We start from the raw sequence: 17689 nt of genomic DNA, 5'->3' as shown, positions 1-17689 counted from the left end.
CGAGGTAGGCAGATCACAACGTCAGGAGTTCAAGACCAGCGTGGCCAACATGGTGAAACCCCATCTCTAATAAAAAATACAAAAATTAGCCAGGCGTGGTGGTACATGCCTGTAGTCCCAGCTACTCAGGAGGCTGAGGCAGAAGAATCACTTGAACCCAGGAGATGGAGGTTGCAGTGAGTCAAGATCATGCCACTGCACCTCAGCCTGGGAAAAAGAGTGAGACTCCATCTAAAAAAAAAAATTTTTTTTTAACCTTTTAATTATAATATACAAATTATACTTTAAAATGTGCTGATTCCTAAACAAAGCAAGTTTGAATTTATAACTGTTGCCAACATTTTTAGTTTTTTTCCAGAAATTTTACAGCTCAAATCAAACTATATAGAGACAGTAATTTCTCATTGTAAAATGCAGTATTAATCATGTCTCAACAATAGTCTCAAGAGCATTTTATTAAAAGTGTAGCTATACTAAAAACAGGTGTTTTAATATTACCCAATTAAGGCTATGTTTCTTTCTTCAACTAGATTTTAGTTCACCAGTTACAAACATGAAGCCCTTGTACTGTTAAATTCCATTATTGCTTATTGATCAGTAATTACCATTCATTTTATTTCTGGTATATATTACTCCCAGATCTGCCGGAATGGAGTCAAAGCCGCTGCTTCCAATGATATAAACCCCTTTTTCTGCAGCTTTCTCATGATATTTCCACTGCATTAGCTCCAGAAACTACAAAATCCAGGAAAAGAATTTTAATTAGAGCTATGAAGAAAGATGCAGACCAACATTATAAATAATTTATCTTTAAAAACAAAGCGATTAAACTTTGAAAACGTTAATCAGTGTGGCTCTGCAGCAGAATATTAACTGTCAAAATATTTTTTCACTTATTCAGCAAATAACAGTGCCTACCATGTACCAGGTGATACGGAAGATACGCTGATCTGTCTTAATGACATTCACTTTTTGTAGAATGGCTTTTAAATGTAAAAGTATTACCTATTATAAAAAATAAAATATAAAAAAAGCAAAAAAAAAAAAAAAAACTACCCCAAATAGCATTACCCAGGTGAACATCATCACAGATCTAGAGCTCTGCCTATGTACAGACAGAGAACAGGAAGGAGAGGACGACAGGGCACAGGGGAATAATGTCTGTTCTGTTCTTCTGCCTGTTTTCAAATTTTATTTTTTAAAAATAGTTAAAGACGTACAGAAAAACTGAATAGTAGAGAGTTCCCAAGTACCTTGAAACCCAGTTTTCTCTATTTTTCACATCTTTTATATTAATAGTTGTTACAGTTAATGAACTAATGCTGACATATTATTAATTAACTGAAGTTCACAGTTCCTTCTGATTCCCTTAGTTTTTACTGAACAACTTTTTTCTGTTCCAGGATCCCAACCAGGATACCACATTCCATTCAGTCATCGTATCTCCGTAAGCTTCTTTTGGCTGGGACAGTTTCTCACACTTTCCTCTTTTCTGATAATCCTGACAGTTTTGAGGAGTACTGGTCAGGCATTTTGCACAGTGCACCTCTACTGGAATTGATCTCATGTTTTTCTCATTATTAAAGTGAGGTTATGAGTTCTGGAAAGAAGACCACAGGGGTATGGTGCTATTCTTATCACATCACATCGAGGCTACACAGTGACATGACTTACCAGCGTTGATATTGACTTGAACACCTGGCTGAGGTCGTGTTTACCAGGTTTCTCCACTGTCAACTTGTGCTCCCTCTCCCTGAGGGTGACACACATACACAATCACACTGTTCAAGCACGTACACAGACACAAACACACACACCACACACATACATGCAGACACACACTCTTGTGCACACACACCACAGACACACACACACCACATACATACATGCAGACACACTCTCTCACGTACATACACACAGTCACACATATACATACACTTGCTCATGCACACAGACACAAACACATTAACAGTCACACTAACATAGTCACACTCACGCATACACAAACGCACTAACACACACTTCATGCACACAGCTGCTTTCACATAAATGTGGAAAAGCTACATAAATTATTTGGAATTCTTCCACACAGATTTCTCTCTTCTCATCTCCTGCCCATTTTTAAAATAAGTTATCTTTATTTCTATTGTTGACTTGTAAAAGTTCCTAAATATTCTGGTTCCTTTTTCTTTTCTGAGACGGAGTCTCACTCTGTCTTCAGGCTGGAGTGCAGTGGTTCGATCTCAGCTCACTGCAACCTCTGCCTCCCGGGTTTAAGCGATTCTCCTACCTCAGCTTCCTGAGTAGCTAGGACTATAGGCACATGCCACCATGCCCAGCTCATCTTTCTATTTTTAGTAGAGATGGGGTCTCACCGTGTTGGCCAGGATGGTCTCAATCTCTTGACCTCGTGATCTGCTTGCCTCGGCCTCCCTAAGTGCTGGGATTACAGGCCACCGCACCCAGGCCTCTGGTTCTTTATTAGGTTTGTTGTTGTTGTTTTCAGAAAGGGTCTCTCACTCTGTTGCCCTGGCTGGGGTGCAGTGGTGCAATCTCGGCTCACCGCAACCCCCACCTCCTGGGTTCAAGTGATTCTCGTGCCTCAGCCTCCCGAGTAGCTGGAATTGCAGACATGCACCACCACATCTGGCTGATTTTTGTATTTTCAGTAGAGACGGGTTTCGACTTGTTGGCCAAGCTGGCCTCAAACTCCTGGCCTCAAGTAATCTGCCCAGCTTGGCCTCTCAGAGTGCTGCAATTACAGGCATGAGCCACTGTGCCCAGTCCCTTATTAGGTTTTGATATTAAGGCCGGGCACAGTGGCTTACGACTATAATCCCAATATTCTGGGAGGCTGAGGTGGGTGGATCACTTAAGACCAGGAGTTTGAGACCAGCCTGGCCAACATGGTGAAACCCTGTCTCTACTGAAAATACAAAAATTAGCCAAGAGTGGTGGTGGGCACCTGTAGTCCCAGCTACTTGGAAAGTTGAGGTGGAAGAATTGCTTGAACCCAGGTAACAGAGGTTACAGTGAGCCAAGACTGCACTACTGCACTCCAAGCTGGGTAGCAGAGTGAGACCCTAATTGGAAAAAAAAAAAGTTTTTGCTATTACTTTTATGATAGTTTATAAGATGACTTAACAGCTTTTCACCATTTTCTATGCTCTGGGTTATTTTAAATAACATGAGAATTGTTTTACGTTTTTGTTTTGTTTTTCTGGAGACAGGGTCTCACTAGCGCCCAGGCTGGAGTGCAGTAACATGATCATAGCTCACTGCAGCCTTGACCTCCCAGGCTCAAGTCATCTTCCTATCTCAGCCTCTTGAGTAGGTGGGACCATAGGTGTGTACCACCAACACCTGGCAAATTTGTTTTTAACCTCCTGGGCTCAAGTCATCCTCCCACCTCAGCATCCCAAAGTGCTGGGATAACAGGTGTGTGCCACCTCACCTGGCCTTTTTAAAAAATTTATGTTTCTTCCTTCTTCTTCAATCAATTTTGGTAATTTACACTTTCTCAGTGTTTTCCAGTATTTTACCAATTGATAAACTGCAAACACATATTAATATTATATTGGCATGCTAATGACAATCAGTACTGACTACAGAGACATTTGAGGTTACCATTTTAAAGGTTGTATTATAGATTAACACCTGTTAAAAACACAACTTTCTGTGGTCAAGCAAACCTCAATTGAAGACCTAGTTCTTCTACGTTACTGAGCAAGTTACTTAAGCTTCCTAAGCTTTAATTATCTCATTGATAAAAAATAAAGCGCCGGGAGCGGCGGCTCACGCCTGTAATCCCAGCACTTTGGGAGGCCGAGGCAGGTGGATCACGAGGTCGGGAGATCGAGACCATCCTGGTCAACATGGTGAAACCTCATCTCTACTAAAAATACAAAAAATTAGCTGGGCATGGTGGCACGTGCCTGTAATCCCAGCTACTCAGGAGGCTGAGGCAGGAGAATTGCCTGAACCCAGGAGGCGGAGGTTGTGGTGAGCTGAGATCGCGTCATTGCACTACAGCCTGGGTAACAAGAGTGAAACTCCGTCTCGAAAAAATAAATAAATAAAAATAAAAAATAAAGCAAGATGATAACTACTCTATGTTTTTTAAAAGTTACATAAAACAGCACAATGTTGGGCACATGGTAAGCATTCAATAAATGTGAACATTTAAAATGTTTAGGTTGATTTTATACTAGTGAATTTTACCTTTATTTTTCTGTAATGTTATAAAGGTATCTGATTTTTAAAAGGAAATTCAAAATGAAAACATTACAAAAGTGAGATTTAAGAATTATGTATAGTCCGTTATCTTAATTAATTCAGTTTAAAGCATGAAGTAGCTAGAAAAAGCACGGATGGAAAATAAATGATGTTGTAAAGAATAAAATTCAAGAAAGCCGAAGCCAAGACCTTACCATCAGTGCTCTCCTTTGAGCTATCAATGGAATACCATACAAATACCATCTCTAAACACTAGAAAGGAGTTGCTGGCTTCTAAATATGTCTGCAGAATTGCACTAGATATTTTTTTTTCCTTTTCGTCTTATATACCTGAGGTTCTCCACTGATGTCGATACAACTGGTTCCATTTTCTATACACGCTTTTATTACAGGTTCTCCATAAAATCGATACTAGGGAAATAAAAAGAACAAACAGGTTATTCTTGATAACTTTAAATGAATAAAATGCCATCTAATCCTGGAAGTGAACAGTCCTAGTTATCAAGAAATCAAATGTTAATAAAAATAGCCTAAAGATAAATTGAGAAAATGACCAGGCACAGTGGCTCATGTCTGTAATCCCAACACTTTGGGAGGCCCAGGCGGGCAGTATTGAGAAATATTAAGTTCATCCTGCCCCCGTGGCTCCCTTGTGAACACCTTTTAGTTTGTAATTAGTGGTAGGCAGGTTAACAGCTGCCTATTTGGAATATTTATGAGTTACGAGTGAATGCAGGACATCTGTTTATTAATAATGTTCACCTGTTCAGAGAGACTAAGTATGTGGATGAGAATCTGCTGGGGGCCTTCAGCCTGGAATGCTGTCAGCCCTGAGGCTCTCAGCTGGGTAGGCTGCTCCCCCTAGATAGATCCACCTTGCTGTTCTGTGTGTCTGCCTCTCGCTGCCTTCAGCGCTGCCTGGGTGGGGTCTCCCTGGCCAAGCTGGTACTCGGTAAGTAGTGCCCAAGTGTGGGGACTCGAACCCGGGATGAAGAGTTGCCTGAACAAAGGAGAGACGGGAGGCTAAGCTGAAGGTATCCCGAGTACTCTTGAAAAAAATCCCCGGGGTAAGTTGGGAACTTGGAAGGGATCCAGGAAATTTTGAAAGACTCTCCCAGGTGAGTTAGGGAGAACTCCTGAAAACATTTCCCAGCATCCTGAGGGCAACAGGGGACAAGGATCAAGCCAGTGAGAGGCTTGTTCTGGTTTCCTTCAACAGCTGCTCGGAAGAGGGGAACTGAAGCTGGTGCTGAGTTTAACACAGCTTTCGATGTGGCTGAACAATCTGTGACGTGGTTTCCTGAGCAGGAAGCACTGACCGCGGAAGAATGGGAAACAGTGGGTACTGCTTTAAGGAAGCTCCGACGAGGAGGAGTAAAGGATATTTCTATTCCGGCGTGGTCTGTTTGGGCTTTGGTGCCTTCGGCCCTGGAGCTGTTTCAGACAGACGATGAGGACAAGGATTCAGAAGATTCTGGAGAGGAGAAGGAGTGTGATGAAGTATATAGAGAAATTATAGAGCAAAAGGATGAGAAGTCAAATGAGGAAAGGGTGTGCCCCTTGGGGTTATTTTACCCCAAAATTTCTGAAACTGGCCATTAGTCCACCTGCTTTGGAATCTCCTGGGTCACATGCTGGTTACTCAGTCCCACTCCAGACCCCCAGAATCCTGCTTTCTGAGGTAGACCCCAGTAAGCTGCATTTTAAATAATCCTCACAGGTGATTCTTGTGTACTTCAAAGATGGAGAATCACTGCCCTGGACATTCTCCCAGGAAATCTCACCTACTCTCCCAACTTCAATAAAATCTGAGCTGGCGACTTCCAACCTCTATGTCTAGAGTTGCTCACTAATAAGGTTTCCCCATCTGTGGTTTTGTTAGAAAGGTCAGGAGCAGGGACAGCACAGGACATGCGGCATGAGTCACACATAAAACTAATTTCACTTTGCCTACATTTTCCTCTTATTTTCTCTTCACCCTGATTTTCTCACTTATAAAACACATATACAAACAATGTATTAATTTGTGTTTTTGTCTTGATGCAAAGTATCTAGCAGCTCTTCAATTTCAACAAGTCTAAAACTGAATTCATCATCTCTCTCCAAACCTATTTCTCCTCCTCCTCTACTTCCTAGCACATACTTCAACATGAAGCCTGCAGGCCAGTGTGGTGGCTCAAACCTGTAATTCCAGCACTTTAGGAGGCTGAGCCAGAAGGATCACTCTGAGAAGCTGTCTCCCTAAGAAAAATACATACATATACACACACACGGATATACATACATACACACACACACACACACACACACACACACACAAACATGGTCAGGCACAGTGGCTCATGTCTGTAATTGCAACACTTTGGGAGACCAAGGTGAATCAATCACTTGAGCTCAGGAGCTAGAGACCACCCTGAGCAACACAGTAAAACCCTGCCTCTACAAAAAATACAAAAATTAGCTAGATGTGGTGGCATGTGCCTGTAGTCCCAGCTACTTGCAGGGCTGAGGAGGGAAGATCACTTGAGCCCAGGAGGTTGAGGCTGTAGTCAGCTGTGTTCATGCCACTGTACTCTAGCCTGGGCAACAAAGTGAGACCTCCATCTCAAAAACATAAAACGAAAAAACAAAGTATAGCCTCTAGTTCAGCCTGCCCAGGTCCCACTTCTAACATCTTCCTGATGTGTTCAAATAAGGGAAGACTCTTATTTGAAGGGAATCAAAAGTGTGCAAATGGCTGAAGAGCAGAGTGGTCTAGAATACGGACTTTAAAGTCAGGCCAGACGGATACCCCGGCTCGGTAGCCGCTAGCTGTGTGACCTTGGGCAAGTCACTTTCTCTAAGCATCAACCTCTTCAATCAAAGAATGGTGATTAATAACGCCACCGACTTCCTTGGGTAGTTGTGAGGACGAAATAAGAGAATGCGAAGAACTTAGCACTGTACCAGGCACATGGCATTCAGATATTCTTGTTATTATTAATGGCATTACTCCCCACATAATTCTCAGGTTAAAACCTGGAAGCAGGTTGGGTGTAGTGGCTCATACCTGTAATCCCCGCACTTTGGAAGGCCAAGACAGGTAAATCATCTGAGGTCAAGAGTTCAAGACCAGCCTGACCAATATGGTGAAACCTCATCTCTACTAAAAATACAAAAATTAGCTGGAGGTGGTGATATGCGCCTGTAGTTCCAGGTACTCAGGAGACTGAGACAGGAGAATTGCTTGAACCCAGGAGGCAGAGGTTGTAGTGAGATGAGACCGCGTCACTGCACTCTAGCCTGGGTGACGGAGCAAGATCCCGCCTTAAAAAAAAAAAAAAAAAAAAATCTGGAAGCAGTCTTTCACAATACCTATATTGGAAGTCACAAAGTTTTATCCAGTTTCCTCTCCCTTACACAATTGTATCTTAGTTCAGACCCTGTCGACACTCATCTAATTTACTACAAATAGGCCCTAAATGGTTACACGGCAGCCAGCTAGTCCCATCTCCAAATAAATAACAAATTGGGTTTTGTTTTCTTTTTGTACAATACTGTGTTTGAAAACAAAACAAAACAAAAACAAAAAACCAAACCTCCGAGATTCACAAAATTGGACAATTGTCTTAATGATATTACTACTGGTAAAATCAGGAAGGACTGCTGGTGTGCAGTCATCTGAGCAGCCTCTCCAGTTTCACAGATATGATTTCTCTCTGATATGGAAGGGCTTCCAATTTTAAGCGCAATGCTACTTCAAAAGATAACCATGTTTGAAAGGAACCTTTTTTTTTTTTTTTAAGAGGATTGGCTGCCGGGCGCGGTGGCTCAAGCCTGTAATCCCAGCACTTTGGGAGGCTGAGGCGGGTGGATCACGAGGTCGAGAGATCGAGACCATCCTGGTCAACATGGTGAAACCCCGTCTCTACTAAAAATACAAAAAATTAGCTGGGCATGGTGGCATGTGCCTGTAATCCCAGCTACTCAGGAGGCTGAGGCAGGAGAATTGCCTGAACCCAGGAGGCGGAGGTTGCGGTGAGCCGAGATCGCGCCATTGCACTCCAGCCTGGGTAACAAGAGTGAAACTCCGTCTCAAAAAAAAAAAAAAGAGGATTGGCTTATTTTTTTTAATTGCATTTTAGGTTTGGGGGTACATGTGAAGAACATGCAAGATTGTTGCACAGGTACACACGTGGCAGGGTGATTTGCTGCCTTCCTCCCCTTCACCTATATCTGGCATTTCTCCCCCTGCTCTCTCTCCCCACCTCCCCACCCCCCGCTGTCCCTCCCGTATTTCCCCCTGACACACTCCAGTGTGTAGTGCTCCCCTCCCTGTGTCCATGTGTTCTCATTGTTCAATACCTGCCTATGAGTGAGAACACGCAGTGTTTGATTTTCTGCTCTTGTGTCAGTTTGCTGAGAATGATGGTTTCCAGGTTCATTCATGTCCCTACAAAGTACACAAACTCATCGTTTTTGATGGCTGCATAATATTCCATGGTGTACATGTACCACATTTTCCCTGTCCAGTCTATCATCGATGAGCATTTGGGTTGGTTCACAGGTCTTTGCTGTTGTAAACAGTGCTGCAATGAACATTTGTGTGCACGTGTCCTTATAGTAGAACGACTTATAATCCTTTGGATATATACCCAGTAATGGGATTGCTGGGTCAAATGGAATTTCTATTTCTAGGTCCTTGAGGAATCGCCACACTGTCTTCCACAATGGTTGAACTAGTTTACACTCCCACCAACAGTGTAAAAGTGTTCCTATTTCTCCACATCCTCTCCAGCATCTGTTGTCTCCAGATTTTTTAATGATCACCATTCTAACTGGCGTGAGATGGTATCTCAGTGCAGTTTTGATTTGCATTTCTCTAATGACCAGTGATGATGAGCATTTTTTCATATGTAACAAATTGTTATTCTAAAATCTGATGTCACATTTCCTCCTGGCCCACTCCTACAAAATAACCGCTCTTAAAACCCTTCAGGATACAGTACAAAGTCCAAACTTCTTAGCATGTCACAGAAAGTCCTTAGCATCGTATCTTACCACAGCCTCTTAATTCTCATGTCCCTGCAGTTCTGAATTCCATGTAATGCCCCAAGCATGCGCTTCACACCCAGTGTGCCTGCTTCTACTACCTGGAACATCTTCCCTCCATTCTGCCTGGCTATCTGCCAGCTCCTCCAGGCTCTGCCTTACAGCCTCAGGCTCACTTCTCTTGTCTGGCTAGTGAGCCCATCAGCTAGGCAGTTCATCTACAAGTACCGGCCAGCTGCAGTTAAGTATTAATGAGCTTATTAAAATAATAGTAGTTCCTTATGGAAAGAAAACACATTTTCCTATTTGCCACAGTCTGCACATTCCTCACTTTTACTGCATTTTGTCACATCTGGCCCACTTCTTTGAGTAATCTGGAGTTGAGACTTCTCACTAACTTATTCCCATTTTATGAAGTTGTTAGATTTTTCTCCATTAGTACCCTGGGCTGGTCTGAGATACGTGAACACAGAGTAGCAATCCTTCATCTCAAGGAGGACACCTCTCCCCTGCGAGGCCAGTTAGCTCAGAGGTTAAAACTACAACCCTGCTCCCAATGCTCCACTTTCTTTTTTTTTTTCTGGTAGACAGAGTTTCACTGTTGTTGCCCAGGCTGGAGTGCAGTGGTGCAATCTCAGTTCACTGCAACCTCTGCCTCCTGGGTTCAAGAGATTCTCCTGCCTCAGCCTCCCGAGTAGCTGGGATTACCAGCATCTGCCATCACGTCCAGCTAATTTTTTTTATTTTTAGTAGAGATGGGGTTTCTCCATGTTGGCCAGGCTTGTCTCAAACTCCTGACCTCAAGTGATCCATCCACCTCAGCCTCCCAAAGTGCTGGGATTACAGGTGTGAGTCACCATGCCTGGCCCTCAGTGCTCCATCTTCTAACCAAGTGGTCTCCCAAGTAGGTGTGCTTCTCCCAAGGGAAGCACAGAATGATCCACTGGGTGTGGAAGTAAATATTAGAACTTTCATTCATGTTAATTTTTTAAAAAACACAAAGAAAAAGATAAAATTAACAGTTAACATATGGGCTGACTATAAGACATTCCCTGGGCCATGTTAAGTGGTCACGTGTTGAAGACAGGGCACAACCGGTATCCTGAGGGCTGTGGGAGAGTTTCGTAACACAGAGGGGCCACTACCCCTCTTCAGTCAGTCATCTTCATTATACCGCAGCCTAATGCCTCAAAAGGTTATTGAGTTTCTAAAGCTTGAACACTGAGGCCTCAGGCATTTAAAGCCGGGAGGATAAAAAGATGCCATGGAGGAGACTAGGACTTCCAGGGTGACGCTGGTGGACAGGAGGAAAACTACAAGAGGATGACAATGTAGAAGCCAAGTGAAGAAAGCAGGAAGTGGTCAACTGGGTGAAATGCTGAAAGCTTTCGGATGAGGGCTGGATTTCACAGGAAGGCTCTTCGGCAGAGTGCCTCCACTGGAGTAGGGAGGAGAACACAAGGTCGCTAAGAGTGGTTTAAGACAGAGTAGCAGGTGAGGAAGTAGAGAGAGTGAGTCATGAGAATCCTTTCAAGGAGGCTGTTAAAAGGGGGCACAAAAATGGAGTAGTTGGAAGGGATGTGGAATCAAGCAACTTTTAAAGATGGGAGATATCACATATTTAAATGCTGATAGAAATAATGTACCTTTTCCACCCTCAAGCGCTGCTGGGTCTGCAGGTCTCTGTTCCACAGGATGGGGTATGTTAAAGTTGTTAAGAATAAGACCCACTTTAAGAGATACCAAGAGAAATTTAGAAAACAACGAGAGGGTAAAACTGATCACTATGCTTGAAAACACTTGACGATACAGGATAAAAATAAATAGAACACGCCCAAAAACAGGATGATAGTTCATGTAACAGAGATACCATTTGTCAGACTGCTGATGCCCACATAGAGGGGGATACAATAGTCTGCGCAGCCTACGTACATGAGCTGCCAACATACAGTGTGCAGGCTGGCCTGACAAACGACGCCGCGGCGGCCGCGCCGGCCTGCTGCTGGCCCGCAGGCTTCTCAGTAGGTTTGGCCTGGACAAGATCTATGAAGGCCAAGCGGAGGTGACTGGTGAAGAATACCAAGTGGAAAGCACTGATGGTCAGCCAGGTGCCTTTACCTGCTATTTGGATGCAGGCCTTGCCAGAACTACACTGATAATACAGTTTTTGGCGCCCTGACGGTAACTGTGGATGGGGGCTTGTCTATCCCTCACAGTAGCAAACGATTCCCTGGTTATGATTCTGAAAGCAAGGAATTTAATGCAGAAGTACACCGGAAGCACACCATGGACCAGAATGTTGCAGATTACAGGCGCTACTTAATGAAGAAGATGAAGATGCTTACAAGAAACAGTTCTCTCAATACATAAAGAACAGCGTAACTCCAGACATGACAGAAAAGATGTGTAAGAAAGCTCATGCTGCTATCCGAGAGAATCCAGTTTATGAAAAAAAGCCCAAGAAAGAAGTTAAAAAGAAGAGGTGGAACCATCCCAAAATGTCCCTTGCTCAGAAGGAAGATTGAGTAGCTCAAAGAAGGCAAGCTTCCTCAGTGCTCAGGAGCGGGCTGCCGAGAGCTAAACCAAACAATCTTCTAGGAGGATTTTCCAGATGAAGACAATAAACTTATAGACAGCACACCCAAAAAAGAAACAATCCAGTAAAGAGGGGAAATTTGATAACAAGATAATGTGTAACTGTAAACATAAAGTCTTTGAACACTGTGCCCAACAGGAACAGGAGCAGTTTTGCCTTGTGACAAGACATGGCAGACCACAGGTACGGTGCAGATTGGCAGACAGGTAAATCTGGTGGTAGGAAGATGCAGAAAGAAATTCTGTTATTAATCAGCTTCTACTTTCATAGTTAAAAAAAAGAAAAAAAATCATCAGATAAGAACAAGGAAAGAGAGATGGGATATTAAAAGTGCAAGGAAAACACGGTTGTAAAGCTGCTCCAGAGAGCAGGAGAGACAATTCCTGAGGGAAACGGAGCAGAACTGCTGGAGGTGCTGAGCCCCACACGAGGTTTGGAAACACGTATTTGAAGTGTGGCCAGTTAGCATGGGGATACATTTTTCTCCAGCCACAATGGGTTACTCATATTCAGGTGAAGAGTAGGCAGAGAAGAACCAGGGCTGAGACTTTTCCAGAGTACTGAGGAGAAAAAGGCAAGGGAGACAGGGTGTACACTACAGAGTGGAGCAATGGACCTGATGGATGGAATCTAAGCTAGTTAAGAATGAGATAAATCCAAATAAACAACATCTTTTTGTAACAGCAATTCAAAAACCTTTTGCTCTCCCTAAAAATTGTTAATAGTTTAGATGTTTAATTTTTAAATATCTTGTCAACTGTGAGGGCTTCTTCAGATCACTAAATGTCCCCAACATTCACCTTGTTAAACAGGCCAAAAGTCTGATGGCCTGTGACTTGATGAGTTTTTCTTAAGAACATTCAAAAGCTGTTCCTGAAAATACACTCCGATCTCAACTCCCTCCCAGCACCTCTACCAACCCGACTCCTTCCCAGCACCTCTACCACTACTTCCGTGGGGCTGCTTATGCTTGGACCATTCCATTGCATGTCCCTTATTATCTATTTTTCCCATTCAGAAGCCAAAGAACTTCACATCTAAATCAGATGAAGCCTTTACTTTCAACCATTCAATGACTCTTGGTCACACCCAGAAAAAATAGAATCCAAATCCTGACCATGGCCTATAAGCTCCTACATGGCCCAGCTCCTGGGTCTCTCTCCCATGCACCTTCCACCTCTCTGCCCTGTCCAGTCACAGACCTCGGACATGCTTCAGCCTTACCAAGCACACTCTAATCTCAGGAACTTTGTACCTGCTCTCCCTGAATCAGTGTCTCCTCAAAAGATTCATCCGATTTGCTCTCACTTCATTCAGAGCTCTGCTCTAACGTCAATTCCTCACAGAAACCTTCCCTGACCATCTACCTAAAAACACTGATATGCCAATACCTTTTCTCCTTTCTCTGTTTCACTTTTCTTCAAAGCACTTATTACCTCCTATTACAATTCTATTTTTCTGTCTTCCGCACAAGAATGTAATCTCCATGAGGGATTTTCTGTTTCTGTCACCACTGTGGCCCAGGTGCCTACAATAGTGCATTTTATATAAAGTATCAATATTCATTTATTCAATAATGAGTCCTTTTTTAGTCTCCTTTTGTGCATTTAAAAACATATTTATGTCCATCAGTGTGGAAGGATGCTGGGGCTGAGGTTGGCACACGTGTCAAGAATAGTAACTACTGGCTGGGCATGGTGGCTCAAGCCTGTAATCCCAGCACTTTGGGAGGCCAAGGCGGGTGGATCACAAGGTCGAGAGATCGAGACCATCCTGGTCAACATGGTGAAACCCCGTCTCTACTAAAAATACAAAAAATTAGCTGGGCATGCTGGCACGTGCCTGTAATCCCAGCTACTCAGGAGGCTGAGGCAAGAGAATTGCTTCAACCCAGGAGGCGGAGGTTGCGGTGAGCCGAGATCGCGCCATTGCACTCCAGCCTGGGTAACAAGAGCAAAACTCCGTCTCAAAAAAAAAAAAAAAAAAAAAAGAACAGTAACTACCGTGGCTTCCAAAGTTTTGCCACAACCTCAGAGGCGTGGCCTTCTGGCCAGGCGTCTGCAATTTCATACGGTTGCAGCATTCCTGGTATCCCTGGGGGTTGCAGCTCTCTAAGTTTGGTGTGGCTGAACCAAGAAAGAAGGCATATGCAGATTTCTACAGAAATTACGATCCCAAGAAAGATTTTGAGAGATGAAGAAGGCTGGTATCTTTCGTAAAGTGATTTTGGAATAGAAAGAATAAGTAATTCTTCAGGTGGAATTACTTAGAAGTTTGTCGCTGACTTGGGTTCATGAACTATGACATCTGAATATGAGGGCTAAGAAACAGTTTCTCTTGATAAACAATTAACTAACTAGTTATATATATATATATATATTTATTTATTTATACAGTAATACAAGAATATAATTTATAAATAATATACTGGGGATACATAACCAAACATTTTTACTGAAGGAGCTTAGAGTAAAAATAAAGAAAACGCTGACAATCACAGATGTAACCAATCAACAAACCAGCACACATTCCCTAAGGACAGTGTCATGGAGTGCCTGTCACACTCCCTCTCAGGAGGCTTTGGTCATGTCCATTTGCTCCTCACAAGAAGAAAAAACTCCCCAGATGGGGTTAAGGCCTTCAACCAACAATTCTGTCCGCTGCCCTTATGTTCCTCTGGAATATTTTGCTAGAAATGAATGGATTGTTTGTTCTGATACAAAGAGGCGCTGCTTACTTACTGGTCCTACGCAATTGAGGACAACTTTTGCCTGTTTAGCCATTTCTTCAAGTGAGGCTGGATTAGTGATATCACATATGATGATTCCAACTTCAGATGACAGTGTTGGTCTTCCTAAAATAAGAAACAAATTAAGTAAAGCAAATCTCGGTAGAGGATTAAATCTTCCATATCTTTTTACGGCAATCAGTGACAGCAAATTACTAAATACACTGATAGTTTATTATTATAAATTGAAAGTTTATTCGATACTCTCCGTCTTGAATAAACTTTTTAATCAGGTAATAAAAAAGAAAAAGGCTATGAGAACTCAATTGCCACTAAGCATGACTAAAAAACTGACCTTTTAAAAAAAATCTAACAAAATCATTGTTTAAATAACAACCACGTGTAACACAAGTTTCACAATCAAGTTTAAAAGCTGGGCAGATGACTACCCAGACTTCCTCTCCAGCAAGGAATTTATATCATAAAAATAATATCTTGGCCAGGAGCAGCGGCTCGCCTGTAATCCCAGCATTTTGGGAGGTCAAGGCGGAAGGGTCTCTTGAGCTCAGGAGTTCAAGACCAGCTTGGGCAACATAACAAAACCTTGTCTCTACTTTAAAAAAAAAAAAAAAAAAAAAAAAAAATCTGGACATGGTGGCACACACTTGTAGTCCCAGCTAGTCAGGAGGCTGAGGTAGTAGAATCGCTGAGACACAGAGAGGTCAATGCCACTGCACTCTAGCCTGGGTGGCAGAATGAGACCTTTAAAAAAATTAAATAGTTCCTCATCAACTATTTAACAATTACTGTGATCCAGCTGCAGGTGATGGAGAGGGACTGACTGTTAACATCAAATCCATTAGAACTCTGAGGTGAAAATTACATGCTATATAAACACACACACAGGCTCGTATAATAAAATAGTTGGAATTAACTGGCTCAACTAAGTGATACAGGTTTTAATAGCTCGAGGTATATCCCCCACAATAAAACTTGATTTGGGCATTTTATATGGTAAGTGACTAGGCTGTACCCATCCGATCTTGCTGAGCTGGAAAAAGAAATGGAAGCATGTATTTTAATAGTGAAATTACTTCTCCTGGAAAAATAAAGTCCAAAAAGCTCTTTGGTCAAAATTATGTGTCGGTAGTGTCAGCAGCAAAAGCTGCAGAAGAATCTAGCCTACATGGTGTCTTCCATGTTCACCCAGAACAGAAGCACCCTGAGCAGGGCATGGTATGAAGGCAGATTAAACAGAGAGGATATATTAGTTCCAGAATGCTAGCAGCTGTTTGTACAAGGGAAATCTAGGGTGGGGGGTTAACAGCCAAATCTAAAGGCTACAGAGTCCTCAGTTGGATGTCTCCCCAGCCCTAAGGCAACAGGGTCCGCGTGTCTGTCTCCTCTCTGTCCCACCTGCAACCCCAGACTCAGGGCAGGACCTAGCATGGACCAGGTCACTCAACAAACATATGCTACCTGAAGGCTTGGAAAATAAGCAAGTGTCTAAACCAGAAAGCAAACTTTTTACTTTATGAAGAGGAAGACTGCCTGGAGTATTCCTACACACGACAGAACAATAAACGACAGCAGGAGAGCCACGAAAGCCACGGTCAGTACATACAACTCTTAAGCCTGCTGTCCCATCCTCAAAACACAAGGCAAAGGGAGACTCCCATCTCCAAGAAACCAAAACCCCCCTCTCCTCTGCGACCCAAGATCGCGGACCACCCCGCCCCCCCGGACTCCACAGGCGCCCCTGCGGCGGGGCAGGACGGAGCGGAGAGGGGCAACTCAAGTTTTTGGCCATTTCGCCAGGGGAACTCCCCAAAGTGAGGCAGAAACTCAAAAGCGGGAAGAGGAGGGGAAAAATTATATATCTATCTATCTCTATCCCCCCATAGGCGCGTGTGTGCGCGGCCGTGGCCGCCCCGGCGCCGCCGCTCCTGCCCGGCCGTTCCGGCTGCTCCAAGGGGTTTTGCGCGAGCAGCGCCGGCAAACCCGCGGCCGACCTGGGGGCGCCCACGCCGCGGACGCCCCGGCTTTCACCTTTCCCCTTTTTCATACACCGCCCGCCCCACGCACACACACAGAGTGCGGCTCTCGCCGAGGAGGCGGAACGCAGCCGCGGCAGGACCCGAGGCCCCCCGCCCCGCGCCGCCCGCTCACCCAGCTTCAGCGCCGCCCTCTCCAGCACTCGCTGCAGCTTCTCCCAGGAGCGGCCCGCCACGGCCCACGGCAGGCGGGAGCTCCGCGCCGGGTCCGCCTGCTCCCGGGCCACCTCCTCCGTCACGAACTGGCCGGTGAAGCCAGAGGCGCCGAACACCACCAGGTGGAAAGGCCTCTCCGCGGTCGCCATGACGAGTCCACAGCGAGCCCAGGCCCGGCCCGGGCTGAGCCCACGGCGCCTGCGCCTCAGGCAGCGACCGCAGTACCGGGCGCAGCAACCGCCGCCGTCGCCGCCGTCGCCGCCGCCAGCGCGCCGCGCTCCCTCCACCGCGCGCACGCCGCCGCGCCGGGGCCACGCCCACACGCCAGGGCCACGCCCACACGCCAGGGCCACGCCCGCACGCCAGGGCCACGCCCGCACGCCAGGGCCACGCCCACACGCCAGGGCCACGCCCGCACGCCAGGGCCACGCCCACACGCCAGGGCCACGCCCGCACGCCGGGGCCACGCCCACACGCCGGGGCCACGCCCACACGCCAGGGCCACGCCCACACGCCAGGGCCACGCCCGCACGCCAGGGCCACGCCCGCACGCCGGGGCCACGCCCACACGCCGGGGCCACGCCCGCACGCCGGGGCCACGCCCGCGCACGGCAGGGCCACGCCCACGCACGCCAGGGCCACGCGCCCTCGTGCCGGAGCCGCCGGCGCAGCCCGGCAGCCGCTTTCTCCCCTCGGGCGGCGGCTCTGGCTCCAAGCCTGGCAGACGCGGACGGCGCTCTCTGGCTCCGTCCCGCCGTGGGCCCCGCACTGCCCTGGCCGCCCCAGGCGCCGCATCTTCTGGCCCCGCTTGAAGCTGGAGGCGGCAGCCCGTCGTTCTGCGTGCAGGAGGGCGTTGCGCAGAGAGCGAGCGAGAACACCTGAGGGTGA

At 45.4% G+C, this 17689-nt stretch overlaps 1 protein-coding gene and 1 pseudogene across 1 annotated transcript in view; one reads left to right on the top strand and one right to left on the bottom strand.

Moving 5' to 3' along the window:
• Positions 1-17113, bottom strand: part of SCCPDH (saccharopine dehydrogenase (putative)) — a 31548-nt gene extending 14435 nt beyond the window's left edge. The window contains exons 1-4 of the mRNA XM_039464253.2: positions 16761-17113; positions 14605-14717; positions 4567-4647; positions 606-735 (exon numbers count right to left, since the gene is read on the bottom strand). Of these exons, the coding sequence (XP_039320187.1) occupies positions 606-735; positions 4567-4647; positions 14605-14717; positions 16761-16950 (514 nt within the window). The 5' untranslated portion in view covers positions 16951-17113. The remainder of the gene's footprint in view (positions 1-605; positions 736-4566; positions 4648-14604; positions 14718-16760) is intronic.
• On the top strand, positions 10963-11874 carry LOC104652535 (large ribosomal subunit protein uL18 pseudogene; annotated as a pseudogene).
• Positions 17114-17689: the final 576 nt, after the last annotated feature.

This window comes from Saimiri boliviensis, chromosome 14 (genome assembly GCF_048565385.1).
Source record: "Saimiri boliviensis isolate mSaiBol1 chromosome 14, mSaiBol1.pri, whole genome shotgun sequence".
Taxonomy (NCBI): Eukaryota; Metazoa; Chordata; class Mammalia; order Primates; family Cebidae; genus Saimiri; species Saimiri boliviensis.
Note: the sequence above shows the minus strand (reverse complement) of the source record. Positions and strands in the feature narration are given on the sequence as shown.